At 40.5% G+C, this 20833-nt stretch overlaps 1 protein-coding gene across 21 annotated transcripts; it reads right to left on the bottom strand.

Moving 5' to 3' along the window:
* map7d3 (MAP7 domain containing 3) lies at positions 1-20616 on the bottom strand. 21 transcript variants are annotated; one of them, XM_053879116.1, is made up of 20 exons: positions 20464-20616; positions 14118-14219; positions 13122-13202; positions 12754-12917; positions 12496-12607; positions 12087-12170; positions 11426-11533; positions 10919-11020; positions 10365-10463; positions 8995-9120; positions 6562-6704; positions 5503-5639; positions 5214-5428; positions 3912-4041; positions 3550-3835; positions 3432-3485; positions 3273-3363; positions 3007-3187; positions 1854-2137; positions 1-1779 (listed from the first exon to the last, which is right to left on the bottom strand). In XM_053879116.1, exons 4-20 carry the CDS (start codon positions 12895-12897, stop codon positions 1772-1774), a joined length of 2304 nt encoding a protein of 767 aa, XP_053735091.1. In that variant the 5' UTR covers positions 12898-12917; positions 13122-13202; positions 14118-14219; positions 20464-20616; the 3' UTR covers positions 1-1771. The 21 variants fall into 21 exon arrangements, with proteins under 21 accessions (XP_053735091.1, XP_053735078.1, XP_053735080.1 ...); XM_053879103.1 differs by lacking the exon at positions 20464-20616 and adding an exon at positions 19577-19730; XM_053879105.1 differs by lacking the exon at positions 20464-20616 and adding an exon at positions 19577-19730 and having other exon boundaries at positions 6562-6680.
* Positions 20617-20833: the final 217 nt, after the last annotated feature.

Here is a 20833-nt window from a genome sequence, read left to right as displayed (position 1 = left end):
TAACAGTTTCATCTCAGTACACTTTAGATATATTTACAGAACAGATCACATTTCCAGACACACACACACACACACACACACGCGCCGTTGCCCTGGTTAGGTGGACTGATTGTCAAGGCCGAGGTAAGGACAAAAGTTCTTCAGTAAACAGTTAAACCATTTAAAACACTAGACTCCATCTAAGGCACGGTGCTATACTACTGTGATAGACCTTTGAGAAGGACACGCGTCCTTGTTGATGCGACAGAGCGAAAGAGGAGGCCAACCTGACGTGAGAAAAAGGTTGAGGCGAGTGGGAGGTGAAACGCTCAGTCATCCGTTCTTGAATGAGGTCCAGGTTTCATTTTGGTTTGAGAAAAGCCACTTGTCAGCGACCACTAGTCAGCGGAAGCAGGTGGCTTGAACAACACAGAGTATTTCTCATCAAGGTAGTAAAGAACAAGGCCATTGTTCAAGTCCTCAAACTCTTGCTTGGAGAATCCAAGCATCGGAAATGTTAAAATCTGCCTGGAAACACTAGTCACAGTACTGAGCTCAACACTAAATGCAACACGAGAAATGGAACAGAAGATGTAAATGTGAGCTCAAGAAGTAACCCATTTTTTTTACTTGGAGATTATTTTTCTATATATATTTTTTGAAGTTTAAAGAATTGCCCTTCGATGGGGTGAAAATTTAAGCTTTAAGATCAAACAAAAGACGTCCCTCACTTGGCCCCTCCAGTCCAAACCTATAGAATGCAACTTCAGCCGTCCACTTCATGACACCACTCCACCCTAATTATGGCTTCAATCTCTAATACTGATTATTTACACAAACAAAAGACACTTAAATAGATGTAGAAATGTGTTTTCTATATATAAACAGCCTATAAAAACAGCTGAAACGCATTTAATAGCAGCTGATGTGTTGAGAGGTTCAAGGGTGAGTGGGTCAGATCGGGTTAGTTTAATTTACGGAGACAGAAAAACGGCGAAAACGTCAAGTTAGAGTGAGCGGTGCGGGGACCAGCTGGAGCCTTGCCTGAACAAAAGTAAGCATGTCATCTATGTACACATGTAAACCATAAAACTCTATGACGCCACGTCAATGACCGACTGCGTGAGAATTGACTGAGCAGATACGGCAGCCTGCGGCGCCCCCTACATGCCAAGCAGCGTATGTAACAAAAGTGTGTTGACTACAACGGACTTTTGCAGCAAAAAGCCAAACAAAAACTCAACACAAGCCATTTTGGAATATATTTATACATGAACAAGGCCTTATTGCTGCAGCGGGTCAAGTAACTGTTAGAAACTCTCATGCAAAACTGAGCAGAATGTATCATCTTCTTCAGTAACTTCACATTGACGTGTCCTGGAATTTATTTAAACAAGAGGAAGAAACTAAGCCTAATAATTACAGTGCCACAGAAGCCAAAAATAATAAATTACAATGACGCACCCAACGAAAACATAAAAAAAAGGAACTAAACGGGGCACAAATTTGAAAGAAACTAGAAACAGGAAACTGGATGTCGACTAACAGTAAACTGGAACATCCCTGAAGTATTTTGCTTTGCAGACTTTATTGAACTTGAACATTGTGTGGCTCCTGTAGGGAGCTGGATTTCTGCACTCAGGGTGTTCTACACTCCACTTCACCTTGTGCTACTCTTTCTGGAATAACGTGGAAAAGAAAGAGGGGCGGGTTGTTGGAGGGGAAATCACACTTAAAAGGACCTGGATATGAACTCCGCCAGTGCAACAGTGCGGAGCGCAGGCTCACAGCATCAAATCTCTGGAAGAAAGAAGGAAGAGGTGGAATTCATCGCAGCTTTTGGCGATAAAACAACAGTCAGAGCGGCTCTTCACCTGGCATGGCTTCTATGGGCTGGTTTGCAGAGTGCAGTGTACTGACTGGGGCGTCCTTTTCCTCGAAGGCCATCGTGGTTCCGTCTGGAGCGTCACAGTCGATCAAGACCTGGTTGCAGTCGTCTGTCTCGATGAGCGGGCGGGACTTAGAGTGCACGTTGTGCTCGATCAACTCTTCAATGTTCCACTGGTTAGACTTGCCGTTCAGGCCTGACACCACATTGGCTGGATCCTGCTCATTCAGGAAGTCTGAACCTTCCACCAGTCGGCCCATTGGCACCGGGCTGAAACCAGGGACAGCACACCAACAATTCAAACTTCCTCCCACATTCAGGACAAATGAATAAAATACCATTCAGATTTCATACATCTGGTAACTACATTTAAATATTACTCCTTTAACAGCAAGACATAACAACAAGCAAAGTCTTGTTTTTCAACACACGTCACACCAAATACAACTGACAGGCCAACAGCAACTTGTTTACTCTAAAAGAGATTTTATACAGTTATTGATAAGGTTTTCTTAAGTTATTTGGACTAATAACTTTACAGACTTCAATTGGATATTTACCACCAAACTGTGCCAGAAAGGGACGAGATCGCTGTGGGTTTTTTTATTTCTCCAACCACATCAATCACACACAGCTTAACCAATGAGCTCTCACTGTGGCTCTTTCTGGAAGAGTTTGGTGACCCCTGTTGTCTGACTGTGCAGATGCAATGTACTTTCAGAAATTGAATTTTTACCATCATTCGTGTCAGCGACGGCAACAAAAATACATGTCAGCTGATTAGAAGATAATCAAAAATGATAAAATATGCGGATAAAATGAACTTTTTTTCTGTGCTCAGGGGTTTAATCTTCATAATTTTAGAATAAATGGGTCACATAACTCAATGTGATTTTGAACTACAAGTCAAATTGAGGAAATAAAATACACACGCAATTGTCAGAGTGAATCTTTACACTAATTATATGCATTTTAAAATTTCCAACCAAAATGTTTGTTCCATTGCATATGGTCTTTTCGTCCTACGTTTTTACTGAACTGTCTGAATTCATGCAGGCAGACAGAGGAGCGAATTCAAAGCAGTGGGTAGGTGAAGTAACGTTGACTTCAAGTCGGCTTGTGTCGACCTCCACTTGTACCTGTCGGCCTGGCTGTCCCCATGCTGCACGCCGTTGTTATTTTCCTTGTCATCCGACTCTGGTTTTCCATTCACACTGCCCAGCGGCTCCTCCCTCTCCTCCACAGGCTCACCGGAGGCCAGGGGAAACTCATCTTTGTTGTCCTCTGTGATCGTGTCACCAGTGTGCTCTTCATCAACAACTGTTGGAAAAATGTCAGAATCGTGTCAAGTTCCACAGAAAAAAAGTGAAGCTAAAAAAAACTTGGGAAAGGAAAGAACAAATACCCTTTGGTTCAGAGTTGACTGGGTCCACAACATCATCATCAACTGCATCATCCTCATCCTCTTCATCATCTTGCAGTTTGTCATCGTCTCTCTGAACAGTCAGAAAAGAAATATGTACCATCCACTATTCAGACCCACAGACTGCATATCAGGGCTCACCTTCGAGTCACCTTGGTCCCCTTTTCTAGTTCTCTTCATTATTTCTTCAATTCTCTAAAAGAGTAAAGCCTGGGTTTTAGGACTCAAAATCAGATGCTTCAATAATCCCTGGTCACACCTTCTTCCTTTCCATGCGTTCCTGCTGATTCTGCTGCATGATCCGGTCTCGCTCCTGCCTGATTCTCTCCGCCTCCTCCAGAGCTTTGGCCTCGGCTTCCTCACGCTCTTTCTGAAGTTCCGCCTGTTTAAGCGCCTCCTCCTCCGCCAATCTCACCCGCTCCTCCTCTGCTTTACGTGCATCTTCTTCTTCCTTCAACTTCCTTTCTTCCTCGAGTTTCTTCTCCTCCTCCAGGCGTTTCAGCCGAGCCTCCTCAGCTAAACGCTTCTCTTCTTCCTTTCGCGCCCTAGGAGAGGAATTAGCCCTTGAACTTCACATGCTGCAGTTCAAGCACAAGACTCCATATTAAAACAAAGACTCACTTCTCCTCTTCCTCCCTTTGTAACCTGAGTTGCTCTTCTTTCTCCTTCTGTTCTCGCATCAGCCTGCGGTTCTCTGCCAACATCTTGGCTGCTTCTGAGGCAGAGTTGGTGCCCACGCTGGATTTGGAATCTGAAAGACAAGGAGCAATTTCAGATACTTAAAAAAAACAATCGACAGAATCAATTTGAATGTTTGCAGACTTCAGAAGACACTAGGGCCCAAGATGGATTGAGCAGCACAAAGGTGATTTTTTTAAACCTTATATGTCACAACACAAGCTATTTTGGAATATATTTATACATGAAGAAGGCCTTATTGCTGCAGCGGGTCAAGTAAATGTTAGAAACTCTCACGCAATGCAGAATGTATCATCTTTTTCAGTAACTTCACATTGATGTGTTCTGGAATTTATTTAAACGAGGAAGAAACTAAACTTAATAATTACATGAATGGTTTCAATAAGAAGCCAGAATGTTCAGCAGGTACATCAACAATTCATATATGATGCTGACTGACAATTAAATCCAAAAATATTTATTTAAATACATTTCACCGTGTCAAGTTTAGTCCAATATTTGCTGTGTGTCAAATTCTGTCCAGGAGGTGGCAGTGTCCGTGACCTTAGCTCACTAACAGGATGTGACACCAGCTGAGTGTTAATAGGTCTCCTGCTCCACTGAGATTTACTGCAAGCTGAGCAGCTGCCACGTTGCAAAACAAATAGAGACACGCACGCACACACACGTCCCTGTTCATTGACAAGACAATCAGACGCAATGATCGACACGCCATTGATTTATTTCAGAGATATAAATCTTATACTGTGATGGCTAATAAACCAACTGAACTACAGGCTGTGTTTCATTGTTCGTCGGTGCATGAGTAAAGAACATCACTTATGCTTCTCTTGCTTTTACAAATGTGTTTTGATAAGCTTTCATTTTTTTTAAATTGACTAGAACGTTTCCACTCGAGCAAACATCCTGGTTACCTGCATAATGATCTGTCTAAGCAAATATTAGGGATGACTTATTACACTGTGTCAGCTGACTACGGCTGTTAAAGCTATAGCCAGCCAACGAGAAGAGCCAATACCACACATTCAAAGTGATAAGAATGAAAACATCCATTTATATGAAGGTGCTATACTTGATGGGAAACTGTTTGCCCAGTCTGAAGATATTCTAAAAATCAATGTGTGTTGAGTGTTGATTACACATGATACATCATATATAAATAAATAAATGATTAAATGAATTATTTTTGTGATACATGTGCTTAATACGGAGAGTAGGACTCACCATCTTTTTCTTTGGACTTGCTGCTCTCAGAAGATGTCAGAGCACTAGGAGGTGTGGAAAACATTTCCTTGGACTTTGAGTCCCTTTTGCGTAAAGGTCCTGTTGGGGTCAGAGCAGGTTTTGGGATGGGTGGAGTTTTAGCAGAAGCTGTCTGTGGTGATGGTGGACGCTGCTTCGCAGCCCCCGGCGAGGGTGGACGTGTTTTAGAACTCTGCCTGTAAAAGTTTGTTTTATCACTAAGTGTGTGGTCATCAAAACCAAAGCAGTGCACTCAAAATGAACATCTCACTTTGCTGTATTTGGGGATGGAGTTCTCTTTGGAGCGGGGTTGGGCGCAGGAGACGGCGAGCGGTTGCGAGTCGAAGGAATAGATGGTGACGGGGGACGTTGCCTCCCAGGAGACGAAACCTGCTTGTCTTGCTTGCTCTGTGGATTGGCAAGAAAGAAAAAAACAAGAGACGGAATTCAAAATATGGACTACATCATGAAGCTATGTGAAACATTGCTATACAATAGAGTGTAACAGGCTCATTAAGATTAGTGACATAATTAGAAATTACATATTCCACGTAACATGAACACGAAGGGATGAGAAAAATATTTTTTAAATGAAGATAGATAATGATTTAACAGCAGGGGGCTGAGTTATTAAAGAATGTAGGTTTTTTAGTAGTTGGTCGCATCAAGACGGTTGTCAATCCTGCACTACTCTAATGCTCCATGTGTTTATCAGCATGTATGTCTCCATTTTAATTTACCAAGCCACCATGATGTTCCCTGTCAAAAGTGATACAGATTATACAAGTTGCTTTTAATAGATAAGCAGAGCATGTTTCCTTCATACACTGTCAACTTGTTAAGATTCCCACTAACTCAAGCTAATAGTAAAGCAGGCACCCGGCTCAGCTGACCTGATTTCATGGCATGACTAAATGATAAGCACAATACTGTTTCTGAAGAATGGCTACATGGACCTTTGTACGAGTGAAAGAATGAAACAATTAGCTGGAAAATCAAAAGTGTTAACATTAGGCCCCAAGTGTGGGGTGGGGTCAGCGCTGCATGGCCTGATCGGTGCGCATAATCAGGCCACTGTGGATCACTTTGTGGCAGTGAAAGGCTTCTTTGACAGCACGAGACGGAGGAGGCTGGCAGTGAGAAGGATGCAGGCTGTAACAGCAACTGAGGGAGAATACTTTCAAGGGAGGAAAGTTGTAGCAGGTAAGGACTATCATCCATGTCCGGTACTTTGAAAGGCAAATTAGATCAGAAGGGTTCATGAAAAACAAAGCCCTGCACATGCCATTGAATACATTGTAATACAAAATAGTAAAATAAAGATTCTCACCAGTGAAGCACTCAGGGCCCCGTCAGCTGACACAGAGGTCGTCATACCCGTTTTTTGTTGCCGATCAATACTGCGGCTTCGGACGGGTCCACGAGGAGGGTGAAGAGGGCTTGCTGAGGCTGAGCGAGGACACAGTTGACACTCTGGTAAAGGACACGTTCATCGCAGGGCCAGCGGGGCACAACCAATTAGCAGCCAGGTCAGGCAGAAGCAGCAAAAGCAGGGCAAAGCGTGAAGTTAAAAGAGAGAAGAAATACAAGGAGAGATGTAGAGGTGATGGTGTGAAGAAAAGGCAGGAGAGGTTTTGTGAGGGGACAAGAGCAAAAAAAAAAAAAAAAAAGGTGATTTGTAAGGTAAGCAGCATTTTGGCAAGCAAAAGCCTCATATTATACTTTAAGGTAGGTTTACAGCAAGAAATAAAACCTTTGATAACCCACAGGTGTAACCCCCCCCACCCAGCACACCAAACACAGAGCCAAAGGCGAGCAAGACAAGAGACAATACCACTTCAGTGATACACACAAACCATCTAAGTTTTAGTAGGGTTATTACAGAACATTACAGAAACAACATGAACAGGTTTTTATATATATATATATATATATATATATATATATATATATATATATATATATATATATATATATACACCACTAAGAACAAGTACCAAAAATCCACCACAGCTCTCTGTTTTCCACAGATGCGTGTCCTGACTTCATCCTAAATTGAGTTTGAAACACTGCATGGTATCGCTGCAGATGTGTCACGTTTCCACAAGGGTTATATTTAGCCTTGGATCAATGGGTGCTAATGGGTTGGTAATGGCCGGTCGGTGGAGTCAGTGATCAAAACTCTTTGACTCTGTTGGATGATAAACGAAAATCAGTGTCTGGATTATAGAGGGCTTTTGTGTTGCCCCCGGGCCACAACTGGCCGCTTCAACTTTGCTCATTCAATTAGTGCAAAAATCAATGCGAAAAAAGAAATAAATACATTAACTCAGAAGGGATACATACTTGAACACATTACCAATTTACTAAACCCATTGAAACACTGAATCATAATCTTGTGAGCACTAGTTTTCACCGTGATATCTTAACAATTTAATCATGTGATAATTTGCACCCTATTTTGTTACCAACTCATTTTTACATTCTGGTCTTCACCTTTCCTAGAACATTAGCTAACAAGGAAAATGGTTAACAGTGTGCAAAGCGTTAACAGTTCTTGTTTTAATGAAGCCAAACTAATTTTACATTGAATTATTCAAACTGCTGTTACTATTTCAGTCAAAGAATATATAGCATGGGCATAAATGCCCTGCCCTCCAAAAAACAAAAACAAAACAAAGGCAAGTATCAGGCTACCAGAACCAGTGATACAGCACCCCCTTCTCATTCTGATGTAACAAGACGCGGCAGGTAAGCAGCTTAGGCAAATCTCTCAGCGTGAACCTGTGACTCCTCGGATGCACAGAAAACACTAGCTGCCAACTGTGCTGAGATCGGCTCAGCTGACGCTCAACAGCAGAATCGGGGAATGTGTGTTTGAGACAGTTGCTGTCTCAAACACACAATCCATGACGAATATTTTTGGACAATAAAATACATACTGACAAGTGTCTAATTAACAATAGTTTGAATCATAACAATAAAGTACAGACACTACCATTAAAAAAAAAATCAAAACATTGAATATAATAGGAATTTGGAATGAACACTCAATTTAAAAAGAAGACATTATATCTCAGAAGACTCAAAGTGGCATCACAAACAAAGTGTATAAGCAAAATTAAAAATGTTTTTATAGGTACCATCATATAGAGACAGCTTGTCTAACAAACTTCAGTAAATAGGTTAAGAATGCGAGATTAAATTGAAAAAATGAGCAACTCAGCATTGGTATGACTTAAACCATCCGCAGCATTAGAACTTTTGACATAATAAAACTGATTACCTATCAGGACATACAGCCTTGGCCAAAAATAAAGGACCTTGTATTTGTTTAATGTTGACAAATCCATGCAACATGTCAGACAACGGGACATAAGCTGCATCAAACTTGATGGACCAAGTTATTAAATATCTGGAAAGTCGACAACAGTAAAAACACTGGACGGCACAATGCTCTCAAATAAAAGAGCATTGATGGATTCATTCATTTCATAGTGGCATTTGAACAGGTATCAAGCATGCTTCCTTTCTATGCGACATGGTAGCCACACGTAGCTTGACAAGGTGTCTTTCTATAGGATTAAAACATGCATTAAAATAGTGGTTAAAATGTACACTCTTTTGCTGGCTTTCCAGGGTGGTCCTAATCTTTTGGCCAAGACTGTATGCTGCTGCCAAAAATGAGGAGGCTTTCTAAAATTGGTTCACTAAACGTCTACTGCAGCTTCCTCTCGGTCAGGATGTCCTACTTGGAGGTTACCTGGAGCATCTGTTCCTTCAGCAGAAAGGGCAGCGGCACTCTTGCTCCTAGCTATTGAGGCCTGGGTGGGAGTGAGCAGGCGACTAAGGAGCCCTCCATCCACAGTGCTCACCGGTGGCCTGCGAGCTACATGGCCAATAAAGCACCCGAAATTTTGCACAAGGCCAAAGAGAGAAGAAAGAGGGCAAGAACGGGGAAGACAAAACAAAGGAGGGAGAGTGTTGGGGGTCAATGCAATTCAGAAAAGTCACCATGTGATTTAACCAACAGGATAGACACAAAGATCAAGGGTGATGTCTCAGTATTCTGGAAGTAAATGTTCCCATCATCATCCTAATCAATGTCACATTTTAGCAAGTTCATGGCGTTGCATGAAACACGCCACAGAAGAGCACTGAGACACACCAAAGACTGATGGTCTGGGATGATCAGGAGGACATTTGAGGTAAAAATCAATGGTTCCTGGAGGCATAGGGAGATGTGCTGACTGGGGGAAAAACAAACCATTAGTGAACTCCACAGACAGTTAAGGAATGCTATGGGTAGGAGAGAGACACAGAGGGAGCCCAGCCGAATACCACTGGTGAAAGGCCAAGTGACTGTGAGAAGGGAGACCTTTAGTTTCTGCCATGAAATTGTGAATAAGATGAGGATGATGTGGTTACTCTAACGGCTAACAATGAATGTCACCGTTTCTGCTTTTGTTCAAGAGTCATATAATAGTTTACAATAATAACGTCAACTACATCAGATAAAATAACATGTATTGCGGTGGTGGTATTTTTTTTTCTAGCTGGTGTCTGAAGGGGTGTCATTGACACCACCACAGAAACACAGCAAGGAAGAAAGACGGTCAACAATCTGGGGAATAAGAACACAATGTATACTTGAAGACAAGAGTTAGTCAGAGACTGGATTCCTGGATTAAAACAAATGCTAAGGGCTTGAGGATAGCAAGACACATGACTGACAAACATTTAAAGCAAACATGTAGCAAGCCAGTCAATCGGAGTGAATCACCAAAGATGGAGAGCTGTGAGACAAAACCAAGCGCAGATATGAATAAAATAGTTAGCGAAGCGTTGAAGTGGCGAGCCGGCAGCTGAGGGGTTTCAATGCAAAACAATGTCGCCCCCAAATCACATGGTTGTGAGCTGAATAAAACTGAAATGTTATTGAGCAGAGAAGATAGTGAAGACTGCCCAGCCTGAAACATGAGCTCAGCAATCCCCGAATCGGTCAAATATACATGTGTTAAACGAAATCAGGCTGATTTCATATTAGCAAGCTGTTAAGATTAGAACATGCCAGTAAATTAAATCGAATTATGCCGAGTGAGGCTATGACAATTCACTGATCATGCTAGCAACCTTGATCATCTGTGGTCCCTTTATCAGTCTTGGCTGGGGTCTGTGCTTTGCCCACACTTACTCGTGTAAGCGACGAACTTCTCTTCTTTAGGGAGTGGCCTACAGACATGAGAGCGAAGGCATTATAGCGCAGTAATTTTAGAGTCACGCTTAAGTTTCCAATCAATGTAAGTTGTGTTTCGGGTAAATTGGTCATGTGGTTTAACTGCAGCAAATGTTGAACCTAAAATCCAAACAATAAAGATGCACTATTTTTTTTTTTTGCTTTGATTTTAAAATATATTCTATGAACAAATTCAATAATGTTATGCAATAAAAGAGAACACGTAAAGGAGTATGAATATTTTGGCATGACCTATGCAAAATGTGGAAACCTGAATAAATATCGACATCATAAAAATATTTGAACACTTACTGAATGTGATTTAAATAAATTGTATAAACCTACTACTTATGTTTTATCAATGAATGAACAGCGGACAAAGGCGGTTGTTCTGCATTATTGAGCATTATTTAGGATAAAAACTGTAAAATGATGAGATCTTATTCTCCACCTGTCTGTTCCACCTGAAGCTTTTTGTCATCTTCCTTAGTGGCCTGAGCAGCTTTGCCATTACTAGGCAACCGGTTACAAGACGAACTCCTTGACTTAAAACCTGAGAGACAGTGATGAAACACCCAGTGGGGAATTTTCAGGTCAGTATTTTGAACAGTTGGTTATGCATTTATAAGCCTGAATGAAAAAAAAAATAATTAGTGAAAGACAGGTAGCACAGAAATACCATTAAAAAACTATTAAAACATAAAAAACAAGCTCTTAATGAATGATAAAGAGAACCTAAATATATAAATATAAGAATTACTTCAACAAATCTGAAAAACAAAACTATAAAGCCTAAACTTTCACTGCCTGGGACAGTCATCTACATGGCTAAAATTAACTTATGTAAACATGATAACACAGAATACAATATTTATGAGGTCAACAGGGACAGGGTGTGGGTACATTTGGAAGGCAAAGTAGGAGGCTACGGAAGGATGGGTAGGAGTGGAGGACTTACTTTTGTCAGGAGATTTGATGAGGGTAGCAGAGGATGAGGACAAGCGTTTACTGATGTTAGCTTCTGAAGGCTGTTTCAGGTTCATGGTGGATGTAGAGCGCTTGTCCACTAATGGGGAGGAGGAAAGGCAGACATGGGAGATGGGTTTACACAGGAGGCTAGCCAGGGGAGGAGGGGAGTAAGGGTTTACGAAAACAAGGGTTTATGAAATACCTACATTTCTAAATTGATCTGACTAATCACACTTGGTTAGAAAACATTACATATGGACCATATGTAATGTCATGTCAAACAAGGCAATGTGCATACTGCACGGTCCCAGCAACAATATTTCAAAGTCAACACAGCAATTAGTCAGCAGCTCAGACATCCCAAACATTCAACAAGACATTTACCAGTTCAGATCATCGACAATCCAGGCTCCACAGTCATTATATAAAGTGGCATTTAGCATCTTTAAATTCACCAGTATATCCTGGAAAGCCCAAAATGCCCAGCAAGCTCAAACAACATTCAGAGCAATTGGCAGTTCCGAATACTGCTGGTGTTAGCATATAAAGAAAAGGGGGTGCTTGCGTGAGAAGGAAAAGGTGACCAAGACTACTGTGCCATAGTGCCAGTCCATGCTGTGCAGCTACAACGGTGGGCAAATTATAAAAACCTTGTCGACTCCTCAGTGGCTTGTCGGGGGAAGCTGGAGAGATTACTATAGCTACTGGAGATGAGGCACTGGCATCAGAATCTCCTGTGGGAAAACAAACCTCTCAGGGAAGATGGAGACAGTGACGAGGAGGAGGAACATCCCAGCAAACAATGTTGAAAAACACGCTGCTAAAATTCATTATTTGCCGAGGCGTCAACAACACTCAGCAAAAGACATAAGCAGCACATTCAGTCGCAAAAATAAGACTTTCAAATGATCAAATGACAGAATGAACAGTATTACACCATTTAAAAAAAGACCGGTATGGTTGGCAACATTATAATTGTTTTGTCTATGTGCATGTCGTCACCTAAGATCTACCATATTTAACCAGTGTGTTGATTCAAAACATATAAAAAGCCTTTACCTCCCCGTCCATCTGAGTCTGTAGACAGTCCACCCCAGGACCACCTCTTCTGTCTCTGTTCCACCCGCTGGCTACGTTCCAATGTGCGTCTCATTACTGCCTCATAGTGCTCCTGTAAATCAAAATATCACCCACACCTTCTTGACTCTAGTTCAGAGATTTGCGTTAAAGAGACAACATGCAAAACACAAATAAGACAGACTACATGAATTTTCATAGCAAAGTTCTACCACATGTAGGAGTGTAATTGCTGTGTACCTTTTCTTCTTCCTGCTTCTGCTTCCTTTTCTCCTCCACAGCTATTCGTTTCTGCTCCTCCTTCTTCCGCTGCTCCACAACCTTTTTCTGACGCTCTTCCAACTGCCGTTCCACTTGCATCTTGGCTTTGCGCTCACGTTCCATGATTTGAGAATCACGCAAAGCTGAAAGCAAATAACTGTTAGATTAGAAAGACATCCTGCTTCATGTGTGCAAAAGACAGTGTGCAATATACTGGAAGAAAAACTTGTTTTACAGTGCCATTTTGAATACAATCAATGTCTTTTACTGCATAACAATCAACAAGTTACATTTGGAATATAATTTCGAAAGCTGTCAAAAATTGCAAACCAAGGTCAGCCTCTTACCTTGTTGTCTCTCTGCCTCCTCACGTCTTTCTTTAGCTACTCGCAGACGGTCGTCTATTCTAAGTGCGGCACCGTCAATGACTACAAGCAAAAACAACACTTGGTCGAGAACGGTTCAGCAAATGCAACTGCTCGAGGTCATGTACACGTGTCAGGTAGTGATGAGAGAAACAGAGGTCTGTACCATTAAGAGTTTGTAAATGGAGAAAGGCACTTGGGGTAGACAGGAGAGGAGAAATTAGTTAGAAGTAAAAAGAAAACGGGAGTAATTATAGATTTGAATGGTGGCAAGCAATCATGTTTGGGAAAGTATTTCAGCAAATCGATATATGGAGTCTCTAACCTTTATGTTACCTGTATCTGGACGTTATTCTACTATCAGTCTGTTTTAGAAAGTAACACTGAGTCTTATTACAGCTTATTTTATCAAGCGTGACTATGCACTTCCTACCACCACTTTAATAGTAAGCCTCAGTGCCTCTGTGTGCATGTGAAATTGCTGACATGCGTGGACAGATATACAAAGTTCTGTCACTGAACTAATTGTCCAAACACAAGAAAGTAACACATATTTAATGCTTCTGGTTTGCATAAACATTCTCAAGGGCCTTAGAAGGCATTTTAAGCAAGACAGGTCAACACAACTAGTGTTAGTTTAGAAATGAGGTATGTCTGTTTCACTAGAAGCAACTGTAAATATAAGATTATCTTAACAATACCTAGCATATTATTTGATCAGAGTGAAACCAAAAATGTGTTCATTTGCCACAGCAATTTAACTATTATCTGTCGTGCAAAAATTTTGAAAATAAGCGTACAAAATCGTAAATCCACAAAACAAACAAACAATAATAATAAATGTTACATGTTAAAAAATGATAACCCAAGGCTTCAGGACAGAGAGGAGATGGACTGAGACGTGTCAAATGCCTCAGCTTATAGAAGACAACAGTGCAGCAGGGCAGAACCGTCAGGTGAAGGTGTGGCATCATTTACCTGGTCGACACCCCTGAGGTTTAGCCTGTGTGTTTGCTGTAGGTCCTGGACTGTTTCCTGCCAGGCTGCGCCGCTCCTCAGCTTGGGCCTGGGCAGCTGCAACTACATACAAAGAGGGACAATGATTCAGTTTAGGCTTTTAAGTATCAAGTAAAGCAACAATTAAACAGGTCATATTTCAGTCAACCATTGATCTTTTTGATTTGCTTTGGCGTAGATAACTGTTCTCGAAACATCAATGGATTTGAACAATCCATCTATTCACTTGTCTCAAAAAAAAAAAAAATCATTTTGGTTTGCCCTGCTTTCCACACACTCACACAAGCAGGGAGAAATAAAAAACGAAATCACACGTCTATTCTAATAGACAGTATAACAAGCTTTAAAAAATTAACCTTTGAAACACAACAATGCAGATTGAAGACATATTTTCAATCTGAGTTGATCAGCTGAAGAAAAATTATGTTTTTAATGAAAAAAGATCAGCAGAAGGCCTTTTTAATTTAATCTTTTACTCGTTTCTTATTGAGAGAGAATACTGCACGAAACAGAAAACGATTACTTTACAAAATTCCACTTGGAGCTGGAAAGATTTTTTTTAATGTCAGCAAAGCTCATAAGTTGAGTCACTTTCCCTGTGCCAAAAACATTTTCTGAAAAGAAATAGCAAAATCTGGTGTCACAGAGGAAGGAAACTAAAGAGCAGAATCAAGCACTCGGTCCTATAGGTTCAGCCTTATCCAGAGTCGCTTTCCTTCTTTTCTGTAATTTCAGCACATCTGATTTGCTGACATAGCTGTAAACAGATTGTCAACCATGTGACACTGATCACACTTTCAATATTCCCGGATCCAACTTTGCTTTTGTCCCAGTTTAGTGAAGCAAGCTGCAGCCAATAATAACGAAAGTGTTTAAAATATATGACTATTAAATGTAACAGACATTTATTTAATTAACAAGTGATTAACAACTGCAAAAGCCCTGTGAAAGGCATCACCATCAATAACAGTAATAATAATTCCTTTGTGGAAAACACAAATGTAGTTCAGCACCTCTGGGTTAACAGAGAGCTACAACTACAGAAGAAACTCAAAACTAAGATCTTACTCATCTCAGTGAGTGATTGAGATTAGCACTTCTCACGACTAATAATTGTAATTGGATAAGTACAAAAATACATTCATGACTTTGTTGAGTCCAGTCTTTTTAAAAGGTTTTGGAGAACATATAAATAAAATACAATAAAGCTTAAGAGTTTTACCAGTTACTGTTGTTGAAAAACATCAATGTTGTTAAAAAAAACAAAACCTCACCAAACCTCATAGCTGACACACAATCTCTCTCACACAATCTTCTTTAGCTAATATTATTTTAGGGGGGGTGTCAAAACATCTCTCCCATTTTACTGCTGGAAACATATTAAAATGAACACTTTCTCCACTGACAGATGTTGGCCTTAAGTGTTGTCGGTTTATGAAGGAAATGATCCTTGTCCAAGGGACCTCTTCAGAATGAATTGCACTCTAAAGATTTGATGTTAGCCAACCACAGCGGTGCATCCTTTCATCACCATGGAGACTTGCACATATTAAGCCACTCAATTGACAGACGGTAGCTTGAGGAACCAGGTAGCCACTCAAAAGCAAATATTTTGAATCTGATATTCACTTAAAGCAGTGATCTTCGGTACCTTGGCTCACATAAAGGAATTAATCAGTTCTCAGTAAATGTGGAGTCGGACTGCATTTTTCAAGCTGGCGCTCAAACTGGCTGCTCGGGTAATAGTGTTATGATCATTTTAAATGTCACCACAAGCTGAGAGAATCCACAGTATCGTTAGAATTTGGGAAAGAAGCTAGTTTCATTACCAGATTCCACAACTGATATCCCTTAATCTGTCACCTTCAATTCACATTGAGACATTTCCAAGTCAGAGTTGAGAAGTTGCAAATGCTTGGTCAGCCTCATGATCTCCTCCTCACAAGACAAGCATGAAAATGTTGCAAATGAAAGCAGCGAAGTAATGAGAGGCCCAAACAACCGCAAAAGGCTCCTTTCTAAGCAAAGAAGCGAGTATTTGAGGACCTAGATGAACAAGAATCTCTCCAAACAGGTTAACAGACCTTTTTGCCAGAGCAGAGACAAGAACAAAACAAACATGCAAATAGAAAGGCTCAAAACAACAGCGACAAAGAGCATGGAGAACACAGCGACAGTCGGGCAGCCTACATGCACTTATTAGCCTTATCCTTCTGCTTCCATCTGAAGATCAGTGCATCGCCTACTTAGTTAAATCTTGATTATTGTGCAGTCATTTGGTCATTGAAGTTTAAAACCTGAAAATGTATCACTCTGACTTCTTTACTCAGGAGCCTCAGTTGAATATCCACTGCCGTTGAAACACGTATTGTTAATAAACTTAATGAAAATATCATAAATGACTATCAAATAAGGGATGGAGAAACAGAAGGATCTTATTATTAATATATTCATTCATACAAGGATGAAAACCACTTGAGCCACATGGTTGTCCAACCCCTGATAAATAATGGATGAAGCAGTCCAGGCAGAGTCCACTCAGTCAGCAGTTAAGACCACCACAGGGCCATCTGATGACCATACTGCAGACCAGACAAAGAGAAGCTAAAGAGGAAGCTGGCCTGACTTTACTACGTATCATGATTCGTGTTCAGATACAAAGATATATCCAATGCTAAGTACACTAAAACTGCTTCCTTTAATTGGGGTGACATTACTGCTCAAAGAGCAACTTGTAAAACAGCAAATCAATCGGTCTTGTCTTTAATTTGCAGACTCATTCAAGCCTTGAGGCATGGTGCAAATTAGCAGCTTGTAATACAGGAAGTGTGTGTGCGTGCGGTGGCAATTGCAAAATGGCACAGCAGTTTCTCCCAGGGTCAGTCCATTCCTACAGTCTAGTGTCTGGCTGGTATGAAAACAGTAGCAATCTGTGCCATCAGTGACTGACGGAGTTCCATTGATGGCTTAACATTTCAGCTCCAAAGATAACACTGCTGATGCATGATCACACACGCGCACACGCACACACACACACACACCAGATCTCCATTGGGATTACTCCAGACTTTGTCATGCAAAGGTAAGCTCTTGCTATTTGCAGAAGTTGCAGGATGCTGCATCCAAAGGAAGCGTCATGGTAGAGGTGAACTATGTCACCTTACAGAGAATGTCAGAGTGTGCTCGACAATAATGACCTTTTTTTGTTGTTGTTGTGTAGTTTCTACTTTCCCATGAAATGGTTTTGAAAACAGAGCAGCATTTTCCATGAAGGGAAATAAAAACCACACAAAGACAAAGAACTGATGATGCTGTTAGAAAAACTGTATTATCACTACAGCAATCTACATTAACCTCGTCAATCTATTGTTGTCTATTAAATGAGGTTAATATCTTAATTAACTCACAGTCACACAGTGTCAACAGCTTATGAAAATTTCATTAACCAATATGTTTGGCATTTAAAGGTAACTGGCAGACAAAAAATAAACAACGGTGTGATTTAAACTACTTTTTAAACTCTTTTTAAATCAAATTTGACTAATAAATAATGTTTGACACATCAGATAATATTTACAGAAACTGCAGAAACCTCACCAGGCATACAGACACACAAACACGGACAGGCATTGGTAATTCAGGGAGGTACTTCCTGAACAATATTCCGACCATGTAAAGCCAGCTAAAACCCTGTCAAAGCTTAAAAAGGAAAAATGAAAATGAACAGGCAAATGGCTCTCCGCCGCAAATATCTTATCGATGACAATTGCATTTGCATCAAATCGGCAAATGTAAGGTGACCTATGACCTCAAAAGAACCTGCAAACAGACTGTCATTTATTAGTCCTACAACTTATATGAATTAATTATGTAATGATTATTGAACTTTTTTTAGCTCAAACTATTTTAGGAAATGCAGATTGGCTTATACAATGAAAATATAGACATATTTGGTATAGCAATTTTTAATTAGCAGGAAAAAAGATTGATATATCTAGCGCTATCTAAAGACCAGGCAGTATTTCTAGATACAGTGAAATGAGGAATCATTTTTCATGCTTTATACAATGTAATGGTAGTTGTGTAACTTGTACTGGTGCAATCTTTTCTTGTAATGACGGTACGTTTTCCACCTCGCTTACATTCTTGTGGAAATCACCACGTGCTAAGGCTAGATTCCTAACAATATTTTATCTTCGTCCATCCAACCAAAGCCACAGAAAATTAGGACACACGCTTTAGGATACTGCTTCCCTCCACACACACAGCCTGGTCACTTCACAATGGGCTTTGTGGATACTTCCATAAAACCACAATATTGGGTGGATGTAAATTCCAGATTGACAGTGCTGAATGGAAAAGTTTAAGTTCACAGAAAGATCAGCGGTTAATGTGTTGCAGCCAGGAGTAACACATGCCTACACCCATGCTGGGTATGCAGAAAACTCCCTTTTACCCTAAAAACTCCAGTCCCAGTCAAAACAAGCCATGTATTCACAGCATCTGCAGATGCAGACACGGCTTCCATGCTCAAGTCAGTAAAGAAAGCAGCTGACGGATGAATGGCGAGCAGTGTGTTGGTTTTATTAAATAGCAATCGTCCTATACAGTATTCGGCAGGGAGCATTAAAAAAATGAGCATCAAAACAACACCAGCCATGTTGTTACTGTTTTACGTATTGTACAGAACGATGCAGATCTTTATCAGACCTCTGTCTGACACCAGCTTTATCCGAAATTCAGGTCACACATTGTTATAGTTTCCATGCATGAATGAAGGGGGGTATGCCATATGTCAACAAATGAGACCAACGATGGACTTCTGCTTACAAAGAGGTCGCACTTAAAATACAGTACGAAGCAAAGTGAGGATAGGTAATAGAAAATTACACATTGTACAAAGTAGCATCAACCGACACATTGTGTATTAAAAAGTAAATGTGGCAGCTCATTTTTCTCTTGAGGAACAGAACGTTATTGACGTGTGGAGGGTAGATATTACTGTGACACATGGTAGGCCCATGCCATGCACATTTACAAGACGATGTGAATAAAAGCGGTAATAGCTCGATGGCGACAGAAGTTAAAAAAAAAGTCCTCATGTTAAAGCAGGTTCAGACACAGCCTAACTTTGTATGCATCAGATAGTTAGCGTAAGATTCAGAATTGAATAACCCTGTTCAATGAAGCCACTTAGTTAACATATGAAAGTAAGTTTCGCTGACTTTTATCCATAATTTCCGCGTCCATTTCCAGCAGCTAAACCCTGCAGAGAGCTAGTGTAGCTAGCCGCGACGCTACTATGTACGCATTCGCCGGTTAGCGGAGACAGTTGGTAGATAACATCACGAAGTCTCCGAAACAAAGTGAAGTACGTCGAGAATCTCAAATACACGCTCTTAATGCGTCGCTGTTCTCACCCATTTGGGCTCGCAAGCCTTTGAGAGTCGCCGAACCCTCCGCCATTTCAATGAAGTTTTCCTCCTCTGTGTGTTTTCTCTAAGCAGGGGCGCGCGACGCTGCCGGCAGGACTCGGACACCACGGGACGTGGACATCAAAGAGTGTAGCGAGCGAAGAGGTCTCACTCTCCGTCGTTTCCGCAAACCGACGACAACTTGGCTCATATCGCGAAAGTAAACACTCAACGATACTTTATCAATAAAATTATAGACATGAAAACAAACAAAATACATGAAGTATTTTGTACATACATTATCTCATAAATATAAAATCAAGTGATAATTAAAATTTTATTAAAATACTACGACTACCACTAGTGTGACTCGATAATATCTAAATTGTATTTTAAATTTAAAACTCAGATTGTCACTTTTATAAAACGCCAGAAACAGTAGTGGCAACGCTAAATAAAGCAGGCGCTAAGTGGGACGTTTCAGTGAAAAGTGATGGTTCTTTATCCTATACATTATCTTTGTGCTGTCAGACAAGTAGGCTATTTGACTTGATAGACATGACGCTACCGCGAAGAGCGCCTCCCAGTGTACGTGCTGACAACGTTACCATACTGCAACGTTTCAAATTCACCTACAGGAAAAGTGGAAGCGCATCACGCTGTTGTTGCATTGATTAGAAAGAATAAAGTTTCTTTAAAATAATAATAATAAAGTTCTTTGCTCATATAAACTGTTTTGCATGTGGTGTAACACAAAATCCTGGGTTTTAGCTCATAAAAATAATTTAACATTTAGTATATTTTACTGACAATATAATCTAATCTAACCTAATATAATGCATCTCTGGTAAGTATCATAGCAACAAATATTAGATACAAAAGATACTCCTTACCGCTTCAGTATGCTTGGATGCTTTCCTGCCTAAGAAAAAGGAAAATCCGCTTATAAGACTTCTTCCAAATATGAGACTAAGATTTTTTTCTCTCTCTCTGTCTGTTCTTTTTCTAGAGTTTGAACACTGTATCCTCTGTCCTGGTCGCTCTCACATGGTTTAGCCAGCGGGCCTCTCATCTCGCTTACATGATAAACAGGAAATAGTCACGCAGGGTTTGGTTGCAATTTCACGACAATTACATTTGCTGAAATTCTGAGCACAAATAATTAATTTTCCATCGCTTCTCACCCATTATTCCCATGACTTAATGGGTAAATCAAGTGGAAGAAAGAAAACAAAAATGAATTGCAAAACAAAACGGCAGAAG

Source organism: Synchiropus splendidus, chromosome 11, assembly GCF_027744825.2.
Source record: "Synchiropus splendidus isolate RoL2022-P1 chromosome 11, RoL_Sspl_1.0, whole genome shotgun sequence".
NCBI lineage: Eukaryota > Metazoa > Chordata > Actinopteri > Syngnathiformes > Callionymidae > Synchiropus > Synchiropus splendidus.
Note: the sequence above shows the minus strand (reverse complement) of the source record. Positions and strands in the feature narration are given on the sequence as shown.

What these genes read in the sequence shown, in the direction of transcription:
- map7d3 (XM_053879103.1), bottom strand. Translation starts at nt 19,622, where the DNA reads ATGGCGGAGGGTTCGGCGACTCTCAAAGGCTTGCGAGCCCAAATGG. An exon ending in CCATCCCCAAATACAGCAAA is followed by an intron (nt 5,429 to 5,502) that starts GTGAGATGTTCA and finishes AAACTTTTACAG; the next exon opens with GCAGAGTTCTAAAACACGTC. An exon ending in GGGGACAGCCAGGCCGACAG is followed by an intron (nt 2,138 to 3,006) that starts GTACAAGTGGAG and finishes CCCTGGTTTCAG; the next exon opens with CCCGGTGCCAATGGGCCGAC.